Source organism: Ursus maritimus, unplaced genomic scaffold, assembly GCF_017311325.1.
Source record: "Ursus maritimus isolate PB19 unplaced genomic scaffold, ASM1731132v1 scaffold_28, whole genome shotgun sequence".
Classification (NCBI taxonomy): domain Eukaryota; kingdom Metazoa; phylum Chordata; class Mammalia; order Carnivora; family Ursidae; genus Ursus; species Ursus maritimus.
In genome coordinates, this window is record NW_024425341.1 from 15,198,028 (window position 1) to 15,220,746 (window position 22,719).

Consider the following 22,719-nt stretch of genomic DNA (forward strand, 5'->3'; position numbering starts at 1 on the left):
TCTAATAGCACATTTTCATTTTAAATCGAACATCAATCAGGAAGTATTTTATTTAGGGCACCTGTTTTAAAGCATAGGTAATAAACTAATATAAAACTGACTCAAGGCAGATTACTTCCCAACTAGTAATACTTAAAGCTCAAGTGACTTGTTATTTAGTGATACTCAGGAAAATTTAATGATTTCAAGTAGGTAAATACTTTGACCATGATTCAGCAATCAACAAAGGAACTTTTTAAAAAATAAAGTTAGGTGAGGATAAGGGAAACCTTGGGATATGGTTTTATTCTTTAAGATCAAAAAGTTTACCTTCTTCCCCTAAAAATGAATTCCAATTTTGACTGAAATTCCTTCAACTTAAGCAAATGTAACTTATGATCAAACTTACCTGTCAAACAGCCTCTATTCCAATATAAATTTCCTACTCTTGTTTCCAACTTTGAAACAGGTTATCTTTACTGTATATCCCATTTATTTAGACAACTTTCTTCGATTTGAGATATTAGTGTTTAAATTTCTACCCATGACAAACCTCTACTCTGAATAATAACTCCTAAGCTTTCCTCTATTTTCTGATTTCCATCTGGCCTTCTCTTACATGTTAAAGTAAAATCAGAACCTCTGCCTTGGCAGGCGTTTTTCTCCCCAGGTACTTCTCCAAATGACCAATTTTTAGACACAGCCATAAAATTACCCAAAAACTCATTTACTTTTTCTACTGCAATAGAAACCAAAATTCACAGAGAATTATTCAAATGCAGACTTTTTTTTTCCGTCTTGGACAACTTATACAACCTATATCTGAACTAAATTGTCTGTTGGTTAAATGCAGATATTCATGATCAAACTCCTCTTTTTAATGACTGGGTTGTAAGGAAGCTGCCTAATAAATTAATTTTGGAAAGAGGAAGAAGCTATGTTAACTGGTATAGAATGAAACCAGGACAGTTTGGTTTAAACAATATTGAGATGCACTACGTGATTACATAGAGGAAATTTACTGTGTAAGAAAATGTGGGTTTTTTGTTTGTTTGGGGGTTTTGTTTGTTTTTGTGTGGAGGGGAAGGCAGATGAGCAGGTAAGCACCTAAACCATATTTGAGTTACTGTACAGCATTTCCACTGTGCCTTATTCTGAATAGGTGTTAAATAAAATTAGATCAAATGAATTAATGTCCCTTTAAAATGGCTGTGATCTGCTCGTCTCTTGTTATAGGTTCTACACAGTTTGTACGAACACTACCTGATTATTTGCAAAAGACTGGGGCTAGTATGTCCTCCATTGCAGTGACTGCTGGGAAAATTAGAAGTCCTGCTGGTCTGTGCAATATGGAAAGGTTTCTGAATACCCAGAAGACTGCCACAAATTTAAAACACTTACCTCGGGTTATTTCATTTACAAATCCATAAAAATCATGTCTGGTCATTTTGAAGATTAAACAGCATGCCCTTAGCACAGCGCCAGTGAGACAGGCAATTATGAAAGTCAGTATCTTTATTCCAATGATATATTTATAGTCCATATGAATACTTGCTCTTCCACAAAGACAGATTATTATTTTTCAAGTCTAAGAAAATAATTTTGTTTTTCCTAAAGTTCTATTGCCAAGAGCGTGTACAGAAAGAAAAAGAATAAGAAAAACCAAAAAACCTGTATTACCATATGCTGGCATTTGGAATAACAATACATATTGGGATGGAAATTTAAACAAAAATATGCATTACGTTGTTTTGTGATTTAGACACAACCTTATCAAGCCTCAGATACATACAGTTACAGAGTTTCTCCTTTATTAGCTTTTACAGCTACCCACAAAATGCGTTCATTCTCCAACATTGTATAGAAGCAAACTGCTGAACATAGTACAATTTAAAGAGCAAATTCAATAAAATTAATTAAAAACTAGACTGCCTAAAAGTTAAATATTAATTTTATTACTAAAGCTGTTTTCTTATGAAAAGCTAACTCACAGTAAAGGTCAAAAAAATTCATTGACTTGTGTGTCTAGATTTACTATTTATTAACAAAAAGATTGTTTTTAACATTAGGAATTTAGAAAGTATATCATTATCCAATCATAAGCCTATCAGGTACTTTTATAAAAAAATTAGTATGAAAGTTTATGTTGGACTAGATGAAGTGGAATGCAATTTTTTTCTATTAGGTAAAAGAATTATTTAACTGTATTGCTTCTTAAATGCATCCTTAATTTTAAAAATTAAATAATATATGAGCAGCTGATGTATTCTCTTGATATACTGTGTATTAAAAGTTACTTTCTTGAGATGGCACATTAGTAGGTTTGGTATTTCCTGACACTATGAATATTTAAAAACAAATGTTTTTTGAAAGTTTCATCATCTGGAAAGAAGGAAAAATAAGGCTTTCTACAGCTGAAAATAGTAATTTTTCAAAAAGATTGAGAGGAAAAATATCTAAACAAACCATTTTTGATAAAGAAATAAGGCAGTTTCAAATTAAAAATACAAATTTAAATGAAGCAATTTTATAAAATACTGATACTAGCTAAAATTACATGCATAGGTACTTAATAATAACAGAGGAACAGCAGTGGAATTTAAATATGATAGGACTGATCAACAATAAATAAAGATTTATAGTGCAAATCGTGCAGAAAAACTTCTCAAAGCAAAGACCACAGCAGTCATTCTATTTTGTACAAAATCAGTCTCAGTTCTGTATACGATCTATACAGGATATCTATAAATTCAGCCACTGTGATGAAATGCCAATTTGCAAATCATACGTAAAAATGTGCTTAGTCTTGTGTCATTTCTGTCTTGGCAGTTTATGTTTTCAGGAAAATCTGAAAAGAAAAGAACATAAAAAGCCCTAAGATTTAACTTAAGATGATAAATTTTCATCTCTTTACATTCTCTTCCAATTAAGATCTACCTATAAGAAGATAATTTGACTATCGGGGAAAAGGGGTAGGGAAGGAATTCTAGCATGTTCATATAAATAATTACTCAGTGCCTACTTTCTTCTTAAACCTTGATATTAAAAATCAACCCTTACCCTAGGGGATTGACAGTATGATTTGCAAAACAAGAAAACAATTCAGTGTTGGCACTAATGTTATGTACAACTAGATTAAGGGAAGGGGAAGAGGAGTCTGAGATAGAGATGAGAAACTCCTGCCGTTTCTAAATGCTCCCTTCTCAGAGCCCACTCCTTCAGCCCCCTAATGTCCAGGCCGAACTGCTGTTGGGCCAGCCTCTTTCCTGGGGATTTGCAGTGACACCCTTGTTAGTCTCCACCAGCTACTTAACTGTCGTATGTGATCAGGCCTGCGGGCAACAATGGTGGAGCATGTGCGAGTGCAGCAGAGAAAGGTGCTGTGAAGAGCAAGTCAGGAAGCACAAGAGAGTGAGAGGCAGGAAAGAACAGAGACCCAGAAATGAGAAACAAGCAGCCTTGGCAAGGGTGTGAGAAGAAGTTATTATGGCCTCCTGTCTTATTTTCACTCTCAGCGACTGAGCCGTCCTTAGTGCATTTTGGCTCTATAAAGTACCTCTGCATTGTTCAATAATATAAGCCTTTACTTAAATTTGTTGGAGTGGGAACTAGTTTTCGCAACCAAATCACTCCTAAAACTGCATAGATGGAGAAGAAAAGGCAGAGTGTCTAGACATCAGATAAGAGCGTGACCAGAGATACAGTGATAGAAGAAAGAACATGAAATGGAGAACTTAAGAGGAAAATGGAAAATTGAAGTGGGTGCTCTCAAATTTATGCCAGATTGTAGAAGACTTAAAACCAGAGAGAAATTTAACAGTGACCTGCAATTGGTAAGGTCTCATCATAAGTTCTGCAGCAGAGAAATTATACCACAGGGTGGTATTTGAGGAAGATCGTTCTGTCAGTGCTGTGTAGGAAGGAGAAACACTACATTCAGGGGACTGGCAAAACAATTACTGGAATAATCCTGGTGTGAGACTAGAAGTTGACAGGAAGTTCATTTTAAAGGAAGAAATGACAAAGGAGACTAGTGAGAAATATGTCAACTAAGTGAAATGGTATGTACACCATATACCACCTAAGAGACAGGAACGAATTATAGCTTATGATTCTACAGAAGCAGCTATCCAACACTGAAAAAAACATTTCATTTAAGCCAACATCATGGTGACAAAATATCCAAAAGATTTCCACTGGTTAAATGCTAATGTATATATAATTATGCTTAATGTATAATACAAAGCATTTTATATGTTATCTAACGCAGAAGCTATGACAGAATTATGCTTAAAGCTGACGAAACAGACACTGGTAAAAAGACTTGGTAAGAAGAGTCATGCAGTAGCCTTCCGACTCAAACCTTCTGGAAGACAATTTACCTATAGTGGGGCATGAAACTGGCTGTGCATTGCTATTGCTTGTTGAAGTTTCTCTTCCTTGGCTCTTCTACAGTGGCAGATCTAGAAGATAAATGATTTAAAATACCAGTCACTCCTCCAGTGATTTACCTACTGCTTCTTACATCAGGACAGAATTCAAAGTTAGAATCCTTTAACCTGTTGACATTTTTTAACTTTTGAATGTTTAAGGTAGTTCAGAATTTAAGAATCCCCACCCCTGCAAACACTGAATTGTATTTGGAAGATAACCTTTGCCTGTGAACTCCCAGAATGATAAAACAAACCTTGACCCTTTATATCAATTCTCAGATTGTGGAGTTTCAAGCATTTGTGTTTTAAAAATATAAAAACAAAATCCTACTGTTGTTAACCAGGAAGCTAAATAAATAAAAAATTCAAGGTACAGTCATACAGCACCACAGAAGAATGAACCAGAAATCAACACCTTACTAATGCTATAACCATAGTCTTTAATGTCCCTAAACTTCAATTTTACCTCCTGGAAAATGGGGATAATAAAATCTGCCCACTTTCCTTAACAGGATATGCATATACATAACACACAATTTACAAAGTTTATTAACAAAAGGTTACTTTTCAAATGTGATGTTTCAGAGAAATTAGGTAAATATTTAAAAACTCTATCAAAGGGCAAGATATTAAGTAGACTTTCTTAATTATTCTTTAAATATAATGGAAATCAGAACAGAACAGAAACTACTGCAGAATGTTCTCAATAGTATTTACAGATTTTAAAATAACTATTTATAGATTATTCCCTTTTTAAATAGCTTGTTGAACATAAGAAGTTGTACATTCCTATAACTATTAAGACCAGACTTAGGCTGATTTACTAGCTTTAGTACAAAAGGATAGTAAGATAGTGCTATCATTCTTAAAGAATAGAGGCTTTTCAGTTTCTTCTCATGGCAATCAAAACTCCAGCTCACTAACGTGCTGAAGTATTTTTTACTCATGAATATACTTAAGTAATTTCATATAACACTGTCACTTGTCCTCAACTGAAGAGTATTACATACTGTTCTCTTTTCCATGAAGCTACTGAGAAAATCATCGATTTCAGTTTTTCCCTCTAAGAAATCTTCAGCAATATTATCAGATTCTTCCTCAGCTTCATGTGCAGCTACTTTCAATCTTGCCTGTAGGGCACTCGCACTACAGCTCTGAAAAAGAAAATGAAGTACTCACTTAGTTCACACTGCTCAGAAAAACTCCTTAGAGGCAAAGGAAATGAGACAGGGGTAGGGAGGAGCAAGTATTATATGCCTTACACAGCCTCTTTCTTGAGGAAAATTGCTACCACCCAGGTCCTCAGCTTTTGGATATAGGGTAGATACCAAACACAAAATAACCCAATCCATTGGCTGCAAACCCTTGAATGAGGGAAGCTGAGCCAATCAACGTCTTTTCCTGGGGATTTAAGAATTAGGTCATTGTGGTAGGCACCCTCGAAGAGGACCCCTATCATCCCTACCTCTTGAGTGTGGGCTGGACATAGTGACTCCCTTCTAACGAACAGAATATGGCAAAAGTGATGGGATTAAATCTGACCAAACAGGCAAAAGACGTGTACAAACACTGCTGAAAGAAACTGAAGAAGACGTAAGTGGAAAGACATCTCAGGTGCATGGATTGGATATTGTTAAGATGACAACACTACCCAAAGTGATCTACAGAGTCAATGCTATTTCTATCAAAATCAGGGTTTTTTGCAGAAAAAGAAAAACCCATTCTAAAATTCATATGGAATCTCAAGTGACCCCAAACAGCCACAACAATCTTAAAAAGGAAGAACAAAGTTGCATACTTCCTGATTTCAAAACTTACTACAAAGTTACAGCAATCAAAACAACGACGTACTGGCATAAGAAGAGACATGTAGATGAATGAAAGACCTAGCCTAGAAATATACCCTCACATACATGGTCAAAAATATTTTCAAAAAGTGTGCCAAGACCATTCAATGGGGAAAAGACAGTCTCTGGCAAACGGTGCAGGGAAAACTGGATACTCACATGCAGGATGAAGTTGGACCTTTATCCCACCACACATACAAAAACTAACTCAAAAAATAAAAAAGTAAATAAAAACTAACTCAAAGTGGATTGAAGACCTAAATATAAGAACTAAGACTATTTTTATTTTTTAATTTGTTTAAGTAGGCTTCATTCCCAGCATGGGGCCCAACATGGGGCTTCAACTCCCGACCCTGAGAGCAAGACCTGAGCTGAGATCAAGAGTCAGACCCTTAACCGACTGAGCCACCCAGGCACCCCAATGCTATTTTTAATAGTAGTCATGCTAGTGGGTGTAAGGTGGCAACTCACACACAGAAATGAACAGAGATGAACCATTTTCTCATCACCCTTGCCAACCCTGGTCATCTATCTTTACAAGTTTGGCTCACAAGGATGATGCAAATTTTTATTATTACTGAAAGGCTGGCTATCTGTTCAAATGTTTCCATTATTTCTTCACTGAATGTTTACTGAGCATCTACTATGTGCCAAGCACTAGACCTGGTACTGGGTATATGGAAGAATAAAATACAGCATGTTTCTGCACTGATGGTACCAACAGTCCAGTGAAGTGGTTTACATACTTTATACAGAAGCCTGCCTCATCATTCCCAAAGATTCTGAGCATCTAGAGACAAGCGTAGGAATCAAGGTGTGTTTTTTAAGTGTTTCAAAAACCATTTCCAGCAATTATATAAATGGCAAAGAAGACAGAGTAACTGTTATACTCGTATGTCTGCTGGACATTCACATTTCTCTTTCTGAGTTTCTTGTTCTTTCCTCTGACTATCACTGCCATCACTGTCTTATCCCTAATATTAAGGGGATCCTGGAACTATCTGGCAATTGTGATGCTTGCTGTTGGTTTCTAATATTCTTTATCAAGTGAAGGAATTAATTTCTATTCTTAACTTACTAAGAGTTTATAAAGAATGACGTGACTACTGTGAAAAGCTTATTCAGCATCTACTAAACTCTAATGTGCAGTTATGAGTATTTCAGTTGCTTCTCTCAGACTTTCTTCTGGTTAAGAGTGAGACAGCACCGCTTACATTTGATTCCCGACTCTGATACTTTCTATTTATATGACCTCAGGTAAGTTATTCAATATCCCCGTGCCTCAGACTGCTTATCTACATTATTAAAAAAAAAAAAAAAAAAAAAAGAAAATCACCTACCTCCTAGAATTTTGTGGAAATAATGGGCAATATATGAAAATAGTGTAGTGCAGTGTAAGATGCATAATCATTTTTCAATGTTAGCTATTATTTTTTATGTCTTTAATTCTAAAGGATGATCAAATTATGTGAAATCCATTATAAATTTATATTCTCCTTTGCCATCATTTTTTTTCTGTTGTTTTATTTTCTATTTTTTGTTTTATTACATTGGCTTTACCTTCCAGAATTGCTGATTTTAAAGGAAAGAGGATGTTAATTATGATGTTGGTTATTGATATGACATAAAGATTATGTCTCCTATTCCTTTTCATTTGTAAAGATTTTTCAGAAATATGGGTTGAATTTTATAAAGTGGTTTTTATTTTTTATTTAACTGGATTTCTAGCATAAAATCTATTATTTGGGGTGAATTAAACTTTATAATTTTCATATATTTTTCAATTTTCCAAGTTTTCATTTAAGATATCTTTATATAAGCTTACAAGTGAGATTACAGTTCAAGTTTTTTGTTAGATTTTATTAGAGGAGGTAAACTGGCATTTATAATAGAGTTCCTACTTAAGTTATTTATGGGGCTTTTTGTGTTTTTCTGCTTTGGAACCAAATATGCCCTCGCATGAGCGCAGATAATGTATAATGCCCCATAAATGAGAGCTGTTCATCTCACTTACAGGTATCAAGCCTTCTAAAGACAGATACCTAATAAGTGCTTTCTGATAATAATGAAAGTAAGAATGCAGATCACACATACTGAGATTAAAAATTCTTATGGTAAAGGAAAAGAGTTAAACGTCTTACCTCACTGAGTTCATGCTGCCTTTGCATCTTCTTTTCAAAAGTAGATTTCAGCTGTGTAAGCAATTCATACTAAAAGATAAAATAAAAATGTTATTTTATCATATTTTTAAATTGTATGGATTTCTTCAAAATCATAACTAACTCACCTTATCTAAAACAGTTTGCCTTTTGGCTTCCAAGCTGGGCTCCAAAAGGAGATTTTTTCCTGTAAGATAAATTTCTGGTTTATTTCTAGGTAAACATCATATTTTTCTTAGGAAATTTAAGAAGTAAGGAAAGACATACTTGCTAGCTCTTCAATACTTTTTACTAAGTCATCCTTGTCAGTAATAATCTGTTTTAGTTGGGGCAAAGTCAGAAACTGTTCTAGTAATATCTCCTCTTGTTCATTCATATCTGTAAGCTGTGACACACTAGAAACACAACAGAAAAGTTAATGAATATCAGTCACTAGTTTTTCTCCATGATGATATTCACAATTTTTCCATTTTATTCAGTTGACATGGCTCTAATTTTTGAACTATCATTTATATATCTACACACACACACACACACACACACACACAGAGGCAAATTATAACCTTAAAAGCAAGTAAAACATCAACCACAGTGGCACATAAAGTGGTCTTAAAGTAACATCCAATCAGGATAGGATTATTAAGACTAGGGTTCATGAACAATCACAACAATGTCAACCTCTGTATCTATTTAGATAATAGGTGTGTGGCTGTCACAATAAAAGATAAGTATATGGATATGTGTGTGTGCAGATATTCATAAATTATTTAAAGAAAAGCAATCATGGAGGGCTAAACCAAAACCAAAAATCAATATCCACAGGGTAAAAGAGGGAACTGGATGGGTGGGATAGGAATGCAAGCTAAACCTTTCTGAACATATCTATTAGTTTTGACTACCAATCCATAAAAAAAGCATATGTTTAAAAAAATTTTAATTAAACAAAAAAGCAGTCTCTACAATTCAGAGTAAATGGAAATAAATGAACATTGGTTATTTTCTAAGTTACATATCATCCGGAGAAGTACTATTCAGACTTTAAAAAACAGTATTTGGATATACATGTCAGGTGTGATAATCAAAACACAAAAGAAGTATAAAAAACAAAAACAAACTCTTATCCTAAACTCAGTAATCATAGTAATAATATCGGTATTGTAATTTTGAAAAAGAACAAGTGCCTTTCAGAGAAATGACTTCAGGACAGGGAAAAGAAATTTCACAATGAGCCCATGGCATCTTTGTTTTGTCGGAAAGCTTATAGAAGCCAATGTGAAGAGTTTGCTAGGGACTCAAGATAGAACTGTTTAAGCATCAAAAAGAATAGTGACTGCAATAGACTGAAACACATCAAATATATTTTTAAAAAATTTATGAGCTCTTAATAACACAGAAACAACTACAAAAATAAAAACAAAAAACCTTGCCTCTCAGAAACTTTGGAGCTTGTTTGTGCATCAACTCATTATTCTGAAAATTGAAAAAAACCAAAAAACAAAAAAACAAGGATTTATCTTTCCATTACTATATGTGGTGTATTTCAATAAAACTAAATAGTTGATATAGAAATCTCTTCACAGAATTCTGGCTAATTCTGGCAGTAGAAAATCGCATTTGCAATCCTTAATGAAATAATGGATAGCCAATGATTTCAGCGGTTTCAACTGTTTCAATCTTAATGTCACTAAAAATAGGGCAACCAGACATAACCGCTGCCTTATATGATGTAATAGGAATTATGACATAAGTATTCTTGACCAAAGAATTGAACCCATTTTTTTCAGCAGTGAGATATAACTGACACATAACATAGAACATTGTGTAGGTTTACGGTGTGCAGCTCAATGATTTGATAAAACTGAACCTAAACAAATCTAATTAAAACTCTAGATCCAACCACCAAGAGAAAGAAATACAGGAAAGAAAGGAACATCTTCAATTGTACTACCAGAATGCAATCAGGCAAAAAAGAGGATATAGAAAATTCTACCAGACAAATAACGTATTTCCTCAATAAACGTATAATAATATAACGTGTATAACAATGACATGTATAATAATATAACATGTGACATTTTAATAATTTTTTTTAAAAAGAAGTGAGGAAGGAAAAGAAAAGAGAATCCTTTATAACACTGAACAATAACAGTACCTACTTCCTGGGGTTACTGCAAGCATTACAGTTCATAGGAAACCTTAACATGTATGTGATATATTGTAAACCTTCATTGACTATTATTAGAAAATAATGAATCACTACTTTCTAAAAATGATTATAGAACACTGGGTCAATTAAGGTAAACTTTTTTTCTTTTTTAAACTATAGGATTTCTAATGGGCATTTGGCTGTATATCCCTCATGGGATATATCCCAGAGACAAAAAGAATTACAAAAATTTTTAAATTATACTCAGAAGTCTTAGTAATAACAGCCTTATGAGTAATATAAACCTTCAATGCGGTATAAAGGAAGCAATGCTTCCCAAAGTTGAGTGGCCCCAAAACAATTTTTCATGAAGCACCTTAGAGAAACAGTGTTCTATGAAAAACAGTACTTTAAACCTGAATACTACAAACTTATGTGTCATCAGTCTGAATACAATTTGGCTCTGTAAAGACACTATGCTATGACTTTATGAGAACATTCATGCGTTCCCCTATGTACAAAGTTCTACTTACAAAAGGAACAACGAAAAAGTCTAAAGCCAGAAAATATTTGAAATCTCCAGGGATGATGTATTGAGAAATAATTTTCGCGATAACGTAAGCCTCAAGAATGAACGACATCGTTTTCCTGGTAACTATTATATCATTTCCAGGCTCTAGAAAAATCCCTGGGTACATACTAAGTCACTCAATAAATACAAACTACAAGATATAAAACTGATTTACATAACTTCCCCAATAAGACAACCAAAATATAGAAATAGTGAGAATTTAAGAACTCTCTTTAATATGGGTATGAAAATGATGATTTGGTTGTATTTATCATTGTCAAATAGATAATGAATACTGACATTACTCTCCCAAGTTTTTTACCTTAGTTCTGAGAGTTCTGGAAACGTATCAGGGACATCTGGCATCTTGTAACCAAAACCATCCTGGCTTATCTACAGAGAGTTTGAAAAGGTATTGTGTCAGCCATCTTACTGACTGCTCTTATTTACTTATAAACATAATTTTTAATGTACCACATCCCATAATGTTTCATTATCACCTTCATCTTTCCACTTTACATTGTCCTTATTCTCCCCTTCTTTCTTTACTCTAATTTTCTCAGTGTACTTTATACCCAGACGGTTAAATTTTTTTGTTTGTTTTGGGTGAGGTTCATGTGAGTACCTGCATTACTTCTTTCTTGGGCAAGTACATAACTGTTAAATAAAACGCTTAAGTGTATCTGTGACAAATGTAGAGAATTATCTGTGGATTTCATTGATATTTATGTACACATCTGCCTCATGTAAAAGATACTGAATATAAAAAATGTAGTAAGCTGAAAGGCTGAATATAGTTACATACCTAAGTCAGACAAGACAGTAGAGTAGATAAGGAATAGGTAATCCATTATTTTATAAATGACTTTTTAAAATTGAGGATCCCTGAAAAGTTCTCTTGTAATTTTGTTTATCCTACGAATTGTGATTAATATTGTTCATGATATTGACAATATTTGTTCATAAAATTCATTAATACAATGATGAAAGGTATTGGAAAAACAAGGTCCACTTGGGCCTAATCTAAATTATTACAAACACTAAAATTAGTAAAGTTGGATATAATAAGGTTTGCAATATTTGAGTATTACTGTGGGTGATACTCAAGGCTAAAATGGAGGTTTTAAAATCATTTTATATGTTTTATTCCTAAAGTATTAGTCTCTTAGTAACATTCCACATGGCAACAGTCATCAGCTTATTTAAGAACATACAATGTTTTGTTTTTTTTATAATAATATTTTTTTATTATATTAGCCATCATACAGTACATCCCTGGTTTTTGATGTAAAGTTCGATGATTCATTAGTTGCGTATAACACCCAGGGCACCATGCAATACGTGCCCTCCTTACTACCCATCACCAGCCTATCCCATTCCCCCACACCCCTCCCCTCTGAAGCCCTCAGTTTGTTTCTCAGAGTCCACAGTCTCTCATGCTTCATTCCCCCTTCTGATTACCCCCCCTTTCTTTATCCCTTTCTTCTCCTACCGATCTTCCTAGTTCTTATGTTCCATAGATGAGAGAAACCATATAATTGTCTTTCTCTGCTTGACTTATTTCACTTAGCATTATCTCCTCCAGTGCCGTCCATGTTGCAGCAAATGTTGAGAACTTCGTCTTTCTGATAGCTGAGTAATATTCCGTTGTATATATGGACACAACTGTAATCCAGTCATCTGTTGAAGGGCATCTCGGCTCCTTCCACGATTTATGTGTGGACAGTGCTGCTATGAACATTGGGTGCATATGGCCCTTCTCTTCAGTCGTCTGTATCTTTGGGGTAAATACCCAGTAGTGCAATGGTTGGATCATAGGGTAGCTCAATTTTTAACTTTTTAAGGGACCTCCACATGTTTTCCAGAGTGGCTGGCACCCAACTTGGATTCCCACCAACAATGTAGGAGGGATCCCCTTTCTCCACATCCTCTCCAGCAATTGTTGTTTCTTGCCTTGTCAATTTTTGCCATTCTAACTGGTGTAAGGTGGTATCTTAGTGTGGTTTTGATTTGAATTTCCCTGATGGCTAATGATTTTGAACATTTTTTCATGTGTCTGTTAGCCATTTGTATGTCTTCATTGGAAAGTGTCTGTTCATATCTTCTGCCCATTTTATGATTTGTTTATTTGTTTCTCGTGTATTGAGTTTGAGAAGTTCTTTGTAGATCTTGGATACCAGTCTATTATCTGTAGTGTCCTTTGCAAATATCTTCTCCCATTCCATGGGCTGCCTCTCTTAGTTTTTTTTTTTTTTTCCTTGGCTGTGCAGAAGCTTTTTATCTTGATGAAGTCCCACAAGTTCATTTTTTCTTTTGTTTCTCTTGCCTTTGGAGATGTGTCATGAAAAAGGTTGCTGTGGCCGATGTCGTAGAGGTTGCTGCCTATGCTCTCCTCTAGGACTTTGATGGATTCCTGTCTCACATCAAGGTCTTTCATCCATTTGGAGTTTATCTTTGTGTATGGTGTGAGAGAGTGGTCAAGTTTCATTCTTTTGCAAAACATACAATGTTTTTTAAACCAATGAGACACCTGAAGCCCTTAGCATGGTAGAGAGCAGATCCTCCATAATCTGATACCTACTTCTTACGTGATCACTTTTTATGCCTTTGCCTATTTCCTGTATGACAGGCAGCTCTTTATTAAAGGCAATTTAACAAAAATGCAATTTGGTTTATGCCTCTGAAATTCTGTCAATACTACTGCCTCTTTATGGGAAGTTTTATATAACCCCTTTCATTCTGACAAATTCATTACCATCTATCAAAATCTGGACTTGAACATAAACAAACAAATAAATTAATTTATCTGCCTTATTTTAAGTGAGCACCTACTATATGTATCAGGTGTGGTCTGAGGCACTAAGGATAAAGTGGTGAAAAAGCAGAAACACATTTTTTATGAAAGCATCCCTTCTAGGTCTACCTCAATTCCTGGGAGCACTGACCACTTCCTCAACTGTCTTCACCGTAACTCTAGACTCGCTCTACTACTCTAGTGGAAGTTTCTTATTTGCAGTTATTTGATAATTTGTTGGTCTCCTCTGAGTTTATTACTTGAGTTGAAGATGTGATTTAATCTTTTTATCTTTTGTTCCTTATTTAGTGGCTGGCACAGGAAGGTATATAATAAATATATGTCAATTAGATGAGTTTCCAAGGATACAAAAATACAGAAAACTGAAGATACCCACCGGTGCTGAAGTGTCTGTTGTAGGAACAGGTAATGGCAGATTTGAAAGGATGCCAAAAGAAGGAGCAGCGGGTTTGGCTGGTGTGTAACTTGTTGTTGAAGAAGAAATAGTGTCAGCAACAGACAAAGAAGTGATAGTCCTGTTAGCTTCTTGTGGGGGATACGGAGGAAGAAATGGGAAACCCTGAGATGCATAAGGAGGCATCCCACCTGGATTACTGTATAGGCTAAAGAGAAAGACAGAAAAAAAAAAAACATTAGATTAGACTTTAGGGGTAAACCTATAAAATTATTCCCAAATGGTTCTAACTAACAATGGTCATGGCACAGAGACAGAATCTTGTTATTATAATCATATAACTGAATTAAATATCCTACAAATTGATAAAATATGACCCCCCCCAAATAGAAGTGTAGTTTTCATGAGAAAGGAAAATGTTTTAGAAAACATATAATTCAAATAGTCATAGTAGAAGTAAAGAGACAGTCTCTTTTTGAGTTTTGAGCATTTCAATAGCATCAACCACTGTATTCATAAAGGGAATGGAGAACCTTTAATCCAGAAAATGTAGTCAAGACAGGTTGTTGGAATATTAGCTCTCGCTTTATCTGGAAAAATATAAGGGAAAGTCATGACTGCTTTTCTAAAAGATTTTAAAGGAAAATAGTTAAATGTATAGAAGAATGGCTAAAAATGTTAAAATATAAAAATAAATACATATAAAAAACCAAGTCTATAGATTTAAAAAAGTAGTACAGCAGCATGTACTTGGGATTGAATCAGAGAGCAGTATTAATTTTTTCAATGTAATAAATATCTGGGCCCTGGTTCAAGATGACAAGATAGCAAGATCTTGAAATCACCTCCTCCCATGAACACACTAAGTCTGCAGGAATATGGAATAATTTCCTCAAGAAAAAAATTCTAAAATTTAGTTGTATAACTCCTACAAATCAAGCAAATATGAAAAACCGATATTGAAGCAAGTAGGAAAGCCTGTGACACAATCTCACTGTAAACCCAAACCTCAACACAGAGACCTATAACGGGGAAAAAACTCAAAACCTAAAGCTTCTTCCTGAAGAGCGAGAGTTTGAACCCCACACTGAGCAGTCATCTTTTAAGCCCTGGATCTCAAAGAATAGCCCCCAAAACATCTAGCTTTGAAAACCAAAGGGGCTTGTATGCTTGAACTTACCTACCCCAGAAGCAGAAGAGGCACCCAGATTTTAGGTGTAAGAGTCTCACTCCCTAATCTTAAAGTGTCAGCTTGAGGCACAGGTACCTAATTTAACCCACATCCAGGGACCCACTGGGATATGCTCTAGGAACAAAGGGTGGTGGGTGCTCTCTTCATGTTCTCCCTCTGTTACATTCCAGAGCAACAATATCTCTTGGAAGGAAGCTCTCATGCACATATGGTGCTTGGTTTTTATGTCTGGTGCCCCAGTTCTGGTGGCTGTCATCCACGACATGCCCATTGATTACATGGCTCTGAAGGCCAAGCGCTTGCATTCCTGGGTCCCATGCAACTGTAAAACAATGAGACAGTTGTTGGTAGGCTACCACCCCCAGGTCACTGCACAGACAGCAGATCAAACATACCCCTAGTCTTCCTATGAAAGAGTCCGATAAACCTGTCTGAAAGCTTTGGCTTGATGAGAAGGCTTCTGGCTTGGCATACAACTAGGGGCCTAGGGAGGCACTCCCAGGAAACAGGCTGGTGGATGCCAGCTCTGCACATTCTCTCAGTCTTGCTCCAGCTCACCAGTATCTCCCAGAAAGAAGTTTATACAATCATCTGGGGCCCCAATTTTGCAACTCTACCTAGGGACCAGACCTCCAGATCACTTGGCTCTGGTGGCCAGCAGAGCTTACACTTGCAGCCCCATTGACTATATATATTTGCATACTTTAAAAAAGCTGCTACCTGAGGGTCTGGCTTCTAATCAGCCTGAATCCAGGTGCTGGCTGAGATCCTCTCAGATCCTGGTACACCCTCAAGTACTGGGAGCTATTAAAAATATAACAAGCTCCTTGGACAATACAACGATTTTAGAGATAATCAAGAGGTAGGGCAAGGCTAAATGGTAAGGTTCATCTCCTGGTTCAGTCCTCAAGACTGGGAGAGGTGGCTGTGTTATCTTATGCATAAAAACCAATACAGAGAGCCAAGGAAAAAGAAAAAGAGAAATACGTTCCAAATAAACAAACAAAAAAATGGAAATAAGTAATTTACCTGATAAGAGTTCAAAGTATTATATGCTCAATGAACTTGGGGGAAAATGGATGAACACTATACAACTTCAACAAAGAGATAAAAAATATAAGAAAGTACCAAACAGAAGAAGTCACAGAGGTAAAAAAAAAAAAAAAAAAAATACACTAGAGGATTTCAAAAGCAGACTAAATGAAGCAGAAGAAATGGCAGTATACTCAAATTCAGGGCAGAGAAACTCACCCAATCAGAGCAGCAAAAAGAGAAAAAAATGCTCCCTGATTTGAAACTATATTACAATGTTACAGTAGTCAAAACAGAATGTTATTGGCATAAAACTATACAAATAGATCAGTGGAACTGAATACAGAATCCAGAAATAAACCTATGCATATACTGTAGACAAGAATATAAAATGGGGAAAGGGACAGTCTCTTCAATAAACACTACAGGGGAAAATGGATGGCCACATGTAAAAGAATGAAATTATCATTCCCTTACATTATATATAAAAAATTAATTCAAAGTGGATTAAAGACTTAAATTTAAGACCTGAAACCATTAAACTCCTAGAAGAAAACACAGGAAGTAAGATTCTTGAAATTGATCTTGATGAGTTTTTGCATCTGATACCAATAGCAAAGGCAACAAAAGCAAAAACAAACAAGTGGGACCATATCAAACTAAAAAACTTCTGTAGTGCAAAGGAAACTATCAACAAAACAAAAAGGCCCATTACTAAATGGGAGAGATATTTGCAAATAATATATCTGATAATCAGGAGTTAGTATCCAAACTATGTAAAGAAATCCTACAATAGCAAATCACAATCCAGTTAAAAAATGGGCAGGGGATATTAATAAATATTTTTTACAAGATAACATACAGATGGCCAAAATATACGTAAGAAGATGTTCAACATCACTAATCATCATGAAAATGCAGACCAAAGCCACAATGAAATATCACGTGACACCTGTTAAAATGGCTATCACTAAGAAGACAAGAAGTTAAGTGTTATTGAGGATATGGAGACCAGGAAACCCTGTGTACTCTTGGTGGGAATGTAAATTGGTGTAGCTACTATGGAAAACATTATGGAGGTTCCTCAAAAAAAAAAATCAAAAATAGAATTACCATATGATCCAGCAATTCTATTTCTGGGTATTTATCCAAAAAACTGAAAACAGTAACTCAAAAAGATTAACGGTGACTCTGTCTGGACTCCTATGTAGTCTCAGGATGGGGTAGGTCACTAGAAAAACACAATGACGAAGGGTTGGAACAATTAGCTGCACCTACCAACCTCAGGGAATAAGGAAGGGGCTGCAAACTAAGCTCTATGAAAACTCTTGAACAATGACAGATGACAAACTTTCTTGTTGGTGAATGCATCCACATGGTGGGTGCACCCCGGCCCATGGGGACAGAAGCTCCTACATTCGAGACTCTCCCAGTCCTTGCCCTGGGCATCGCTTCACACGGCTATTCATCTGTATCCTTCACAATGCCCTTTTATAATAAACTCGTAAACATAAGTAAATATTTCTCTGAGTTCTATGAGCAGCTCCAACACATTAATGGAACCTGGGGGGGGGGCGGTTCATGGGAGCCTCTGATTTTATAGTCTGTGGGTCAGAAGCAGGTGAACAACCTGTGGATTTGACTGGGTTCTGAAGTGGAGCAGTCTTCTGAGACTGAGCCTATAACTCGTGGAATCTGATACTACCTTCAGGCAGAGAGCATCAGAATTGAATTAAATGTATATATTTTAATTTAATTAATTTAATTAAATAGGACACCCAGTCACTGTCTGCTAAGAACTGGAGAATTACTTGGTGGTGTTGGAAACACACATATCAGAGTACTGAAATATGTTCCAAAATATATAAAGTTTGAACAATTTTTAAACTGGAATATTATTTCATTTAATGACTTAAATTTGCATGAGTTGGAATTATGCCGGAAAACAATTATTACGGATTTTTAAACATACAATGATACTAAAGCTCACATGGATAATTATAGAAGGAAAAGTATCTGAAAGAGGGTTAAGAAGAGAGTAACTGTGCCATATAGCAAAACAAATGATAAAATCTTTATAATTAAAACCAAAGAAAAGACAACTTTTTTTAGAGCAAATAGTGGTAAATGGATATGCAGGTCAATGGAATTGAATATAAAATCCAGAAAAAACCCCAAACACATAAGAATAAGGATAGAAGAAAGATGTGAAATAAATGGGAAAAAAGATCAGTCAATAAACAGTATTGGGACAGCTGGAAAAAATTGAACTAGAGACAGATCGTTATATTCGTAACAGAATAAAAACCAAATTCATCAAAGATTTAAATGCTTAAAACAAAATCTTACAAGAATTAGAAGAAATCATTGGGAAATAATAACCTTGGGGTGGGAAAGAACTTTCTATGATCCCAAATCCCAAAGTCATAAGAGAAAATGATTAATTGCTTGATATTAAGAAAGAACAAAAACAAAACGTCTACATGACAAAGCCCATTATAAAAATTGGGGGATAACATTTAAAACTCATATCACAGACACAGGGGTAATTTCTCTGATATATAAAAGTTCCTACAAATTGATAAAAAGACTAACAACTCAAAAGCAAAATGGAAAACGGGATAGAAGACACAAATTAAAGAAAAGGAAAGAAAAACATCTTTCAATCATAGGAAAAGATACCCAACTTCATTGTTAGTTAAGATAAATACAACCAAAATTATACTAACACATCATGTTCTACTTATAAATTGGCAAAGATCCATTCCAATAATATGCTGTATTGGCAAAGAATATGGGGAAGTAAGCATTGTGTATAGTGGCAGAAATTGGTGCAACTCACTCTGTAGGGCAATTTTGCAGTATTTGTCAAAATTACAAACGTGCATGCCACTTTGAGAATGTATCCAAGAAATATACTCACATTTGGCTAGAATATTATTTTTAAAATTATTTGCTGCAGCACTGAGGGTAAAGAAAGGTGGTGGAAACAATAAAAATATCCATCGACAGGAGTCCTGTCAAATAAATTAGACTGCATCTATACAACAAGTACTTTGTGGTCATAAAGAAGAATAAGGAAATGCTTTATGTACCAACATGGAAAACTCTCCAACTACACCATTTAGTGAAGAAAAAAAGGGGGAAGGGAATAGTATACTACCATTTGCATAGAAAAGGAGGGAATAAAATACTCCAAGTACATACTTCTTTGTAGGTCATAAAACATCTTGGAAATTCTATGCATATTCATCCAAATGAAAAACTTTGGATACCAGCAAGAAGAAAAACTAGGGTGTAAGGGAGAAGAAAGTGGAAGGAAGCCTTTTTACCCCATATCCCTTTATATTTTTTGAATTCTGATTCAAGTAAATGTATGATCTATTGAAAAAATTAAGTTAAAAAAATAGCTCATCTTTACATTAAAACGTTTATCTAAAGGTATGTCAGTGACATAAATATAAATATAACAAGTTATTTGGAAACAATATGACCAACATGAGAGAGTATTTGTATTATACTTGAAGTCTTTATTGTGAACCAATTTGCTTTATTTTGACCTCAGTAGCAGATACAACCTATTAAATAATCTAAGAAATGCATTAAACTTCCATTTTAATAACCTGCACTTTAATCACAGAACTTATTTGAAATGGGAATAAGTAAACTTATTGGCTTTTATTTTCAAATAAGGTGAGTGAACTTATATCCAACGCTACCCTGACAGAAAACAGGATATACAGTTTTTAGATAAAGAATATTAGTGAGGCTTATAACTCCAGGACAAAGACACAAGAGAGGAAAGATGAGGGCTGGGGCTGATGCACCTAATACTAGACCTAATAATCTAGCTAAGCAGATTTCCAGGCAGTGCTCAAGATGCTGCCTGACTCCTGAGCAAGAGCAACTTCTTAGAAATTACGCAGAAGGACTAGGACAGAAAGCCAAGAAATATTCTGAGAAAAGGAAATAACAAGACCAACAAGAAGCTGCATCATCATTAAATTTCAGAATACCAAAAATTTTTCTAAAATTTACAAAGGATCAGAAATCAAAATGGCATTGGACACTTTGCAATTATAGAAGCCATACAGACAATACAGCAACACCTTCAAAATTCTGAGTGGAAAAGCACTTCGACTTAGAATTTGAACTATACTGATTTTTAACTGTGAGGGGTATATCAAAGACATTTACAGATTTTTTTTTGAAGTTTCGAAATTTATCTTTTAAGAATCTGTGGCATACCGTATTTTCAAAAAATTGGACATGGCAATATTTCTGGTCCCATGCTCTTCTAGAACCTTGCCACTCCACCAACCAAGAGGAAAAGCCTATTTTCCTTCTCTTGAATCCGATCAGGACATTGTGACTGCCTCAACAAACTGAATGCAGCAAAAGTGACAGTGAATAACTTCAGCCTCCAAGTGATAAAAGGCATTATGACTTCCTCATAGCTCTCAAGATGTTCATTCCAGGGACCACCATTATGCTGTAAGGAAGCCCAAGCCATAGAGAGAGGCCACAATTAGGTATATTCCATCTGACATCCCTAGGTAAGGTGTACGATGAGTAGGCTGAGAGCTCACTGATGATTTGTAGAGCACACAAGATCTGATGCACCCTTCCTGAAATGAAGATTAGTAAGCAAAATTCATGTGTTCAACGTTTTCAGCCAAAATTCACAGGGCAATTTGTTGAAACCTTAGTAGACAGAACAGATTTTAGCACCCAGAAGTGGAAAGCTGCTATGTTATTAAAAAAGAGAGAGAGACAGAGACAGAAATCTAAACCGTGGGAGTAGCTTTGGAATCTGAGAGAGATGAAAGCCAAATGTACCCTCAAAGAGTTGGTTAACAGAAGCCTAAGAGCCTTAGCGGATCGGTCAAAGAGCACTTACAGGAAAGTGAGGAAAATGTTGGAATAGGAACTCTGTTATGTACTGGTAGAAAGTTTACCAACCGTGTTGCCTGCAATAATGGGGAAAGGAGAAAACGTACAGGCATAACTCACTTTACTGCGCTTCACAGATTCTGCGTCTTCCTATCTCTGTGTTCACATTCTGGTATGCTCACAATATTTCAAACTTTTTCATGATTATTTTTGTTATGGTGATCTGTGATCAGTGATCTTTGATGTTACTATGTCAACTGTTCTAGAGGGCCACGAACTGCACTCATAAAACAGTGAACATCATCGATAAATGTGTGTTCTGACTGCTCCACGGACCAGCTGTTCCCCACTGTCTCTCTCTCCCTGGGCCTCCCTATTACCTGAGACATAAAATTAGGCCAGTTAATAACCCTACAATGGCCTGTAAGTATTCAAATGAAAGGAGTCACACGTCTCTCACTTTAGATCAAAAGCTAAAAATGACTAAGCTTAGTGAGGACAGAATGTCAAAAACTGAGACAGGCTAAAAGCTAGGCCCCTTGGGCCAAAGAGCCAACTTGTAAATGGAAAGGAGGGCTTCCTGAAGGAAATCAAAAGTGTTACTCCAATGAACATGCAAATGATAAGAAAGTGAAACAGCCTTATTGCAGATGTGGAGAAAATTTTAGTGGTTTCGACAGAAGATCAAATCAGCCACAACATCCCCTAAGTCAAAGCCTAATCCGCAGCAAGGTCCTAATGCTCTTCAGTTCTATGAAGGCTGAGACAGGGGAGGAAGCTGCAGAAGATTTTGTTTGAGTCCTTTCTCTTCTTCTCTTGATGAGTCTAGAGGTTTATCAATTTTATTGATTTTTCAAAGAAACAGCTCCTGGTTTCACTGATCTGTTCTACTGTTTTTAGTTTATTATTTATTTCTGCTCTAATCTTCATTATCTCCTTCCTTCTACTGCTTTTGGGATTTGTTTGTTGTTTTTTTCCTAGCTCCATTAAATATAAGGTTAAGTTGTTTGAGGTTTGTCTTGCTTCTTGAGGTAGGTCTGCATTGCTATAAACTTCCCTCTTAGAACCACTTTTGCTTCATCCCAAAGATTTTTAGATCATTGTGTTTTCATTTTCATTTGTTTCCACGTAAGTTTTGATTTCTTTTTGGATTTATTGGTTGCTCCATTGTTGAGTAGCATGTTATTTTATAACTATGTATCTGCTCTTTCCAGATTTTTTCTGGTGGTTGATTTCTAGTTTCAGAATATTGTGGTCA

At 35.3% G+C, this 22,719-nt stretch overlaps 1 protein-coding gene across 1 annotated transcript in view; it reads right to left on the minus strand.

Moving 5' to 3' along the window:
- Nucleotides 1-1,482: 1,482 nt before the first annotated feature.
- VPS37A (VPS37A subunit of ESCRT-I) overlaps nucleotides 1,483-22,719 on the minus strand; it is a 45,211-nt gene continuing 23,974 nt past the window's right edge. The window contains exons 5-12 of the mRNA XM_040643313.1: nucleotides 14,327-14,552; nucleotides 11,458-11,528; nucleotides 8,686-8,813; nucleotides 8,547-8,605; nucleotides 8,401-8,469; nucleotides 5,423-5,566; nucleotides 4,362-4,442; nucleotides 1,483-2,827 (exon numbers count right to left, since the gene is read on the minus strand). Of these exons, the coding sequence (XP_040499247.1) occupies nucleotides 4,362-4,442; nucleotides 5,423-5,566; nucleotides 8,401-8,469; nucleotides 8,547-8,605; nucleotides 8,686-8,813; nucleotides 11,458-11,528; nucleotides 14,327-14,552 (778 nt within the window). The 3' untranslated portion in view covers nucleotides 1,483-2,827. The remainder of the gene's footprint in view (nucleotides 2,828-4,361; nucleotides 4,443-5,422; nucleotides 5,567-8,400; nucleotides 8,470-8,546; nucleotides 8,606-8,685; nucleotides 8,814-11,457; nucleotides 11,529-14,326; nucleotides 14,553-22,719) is intronic.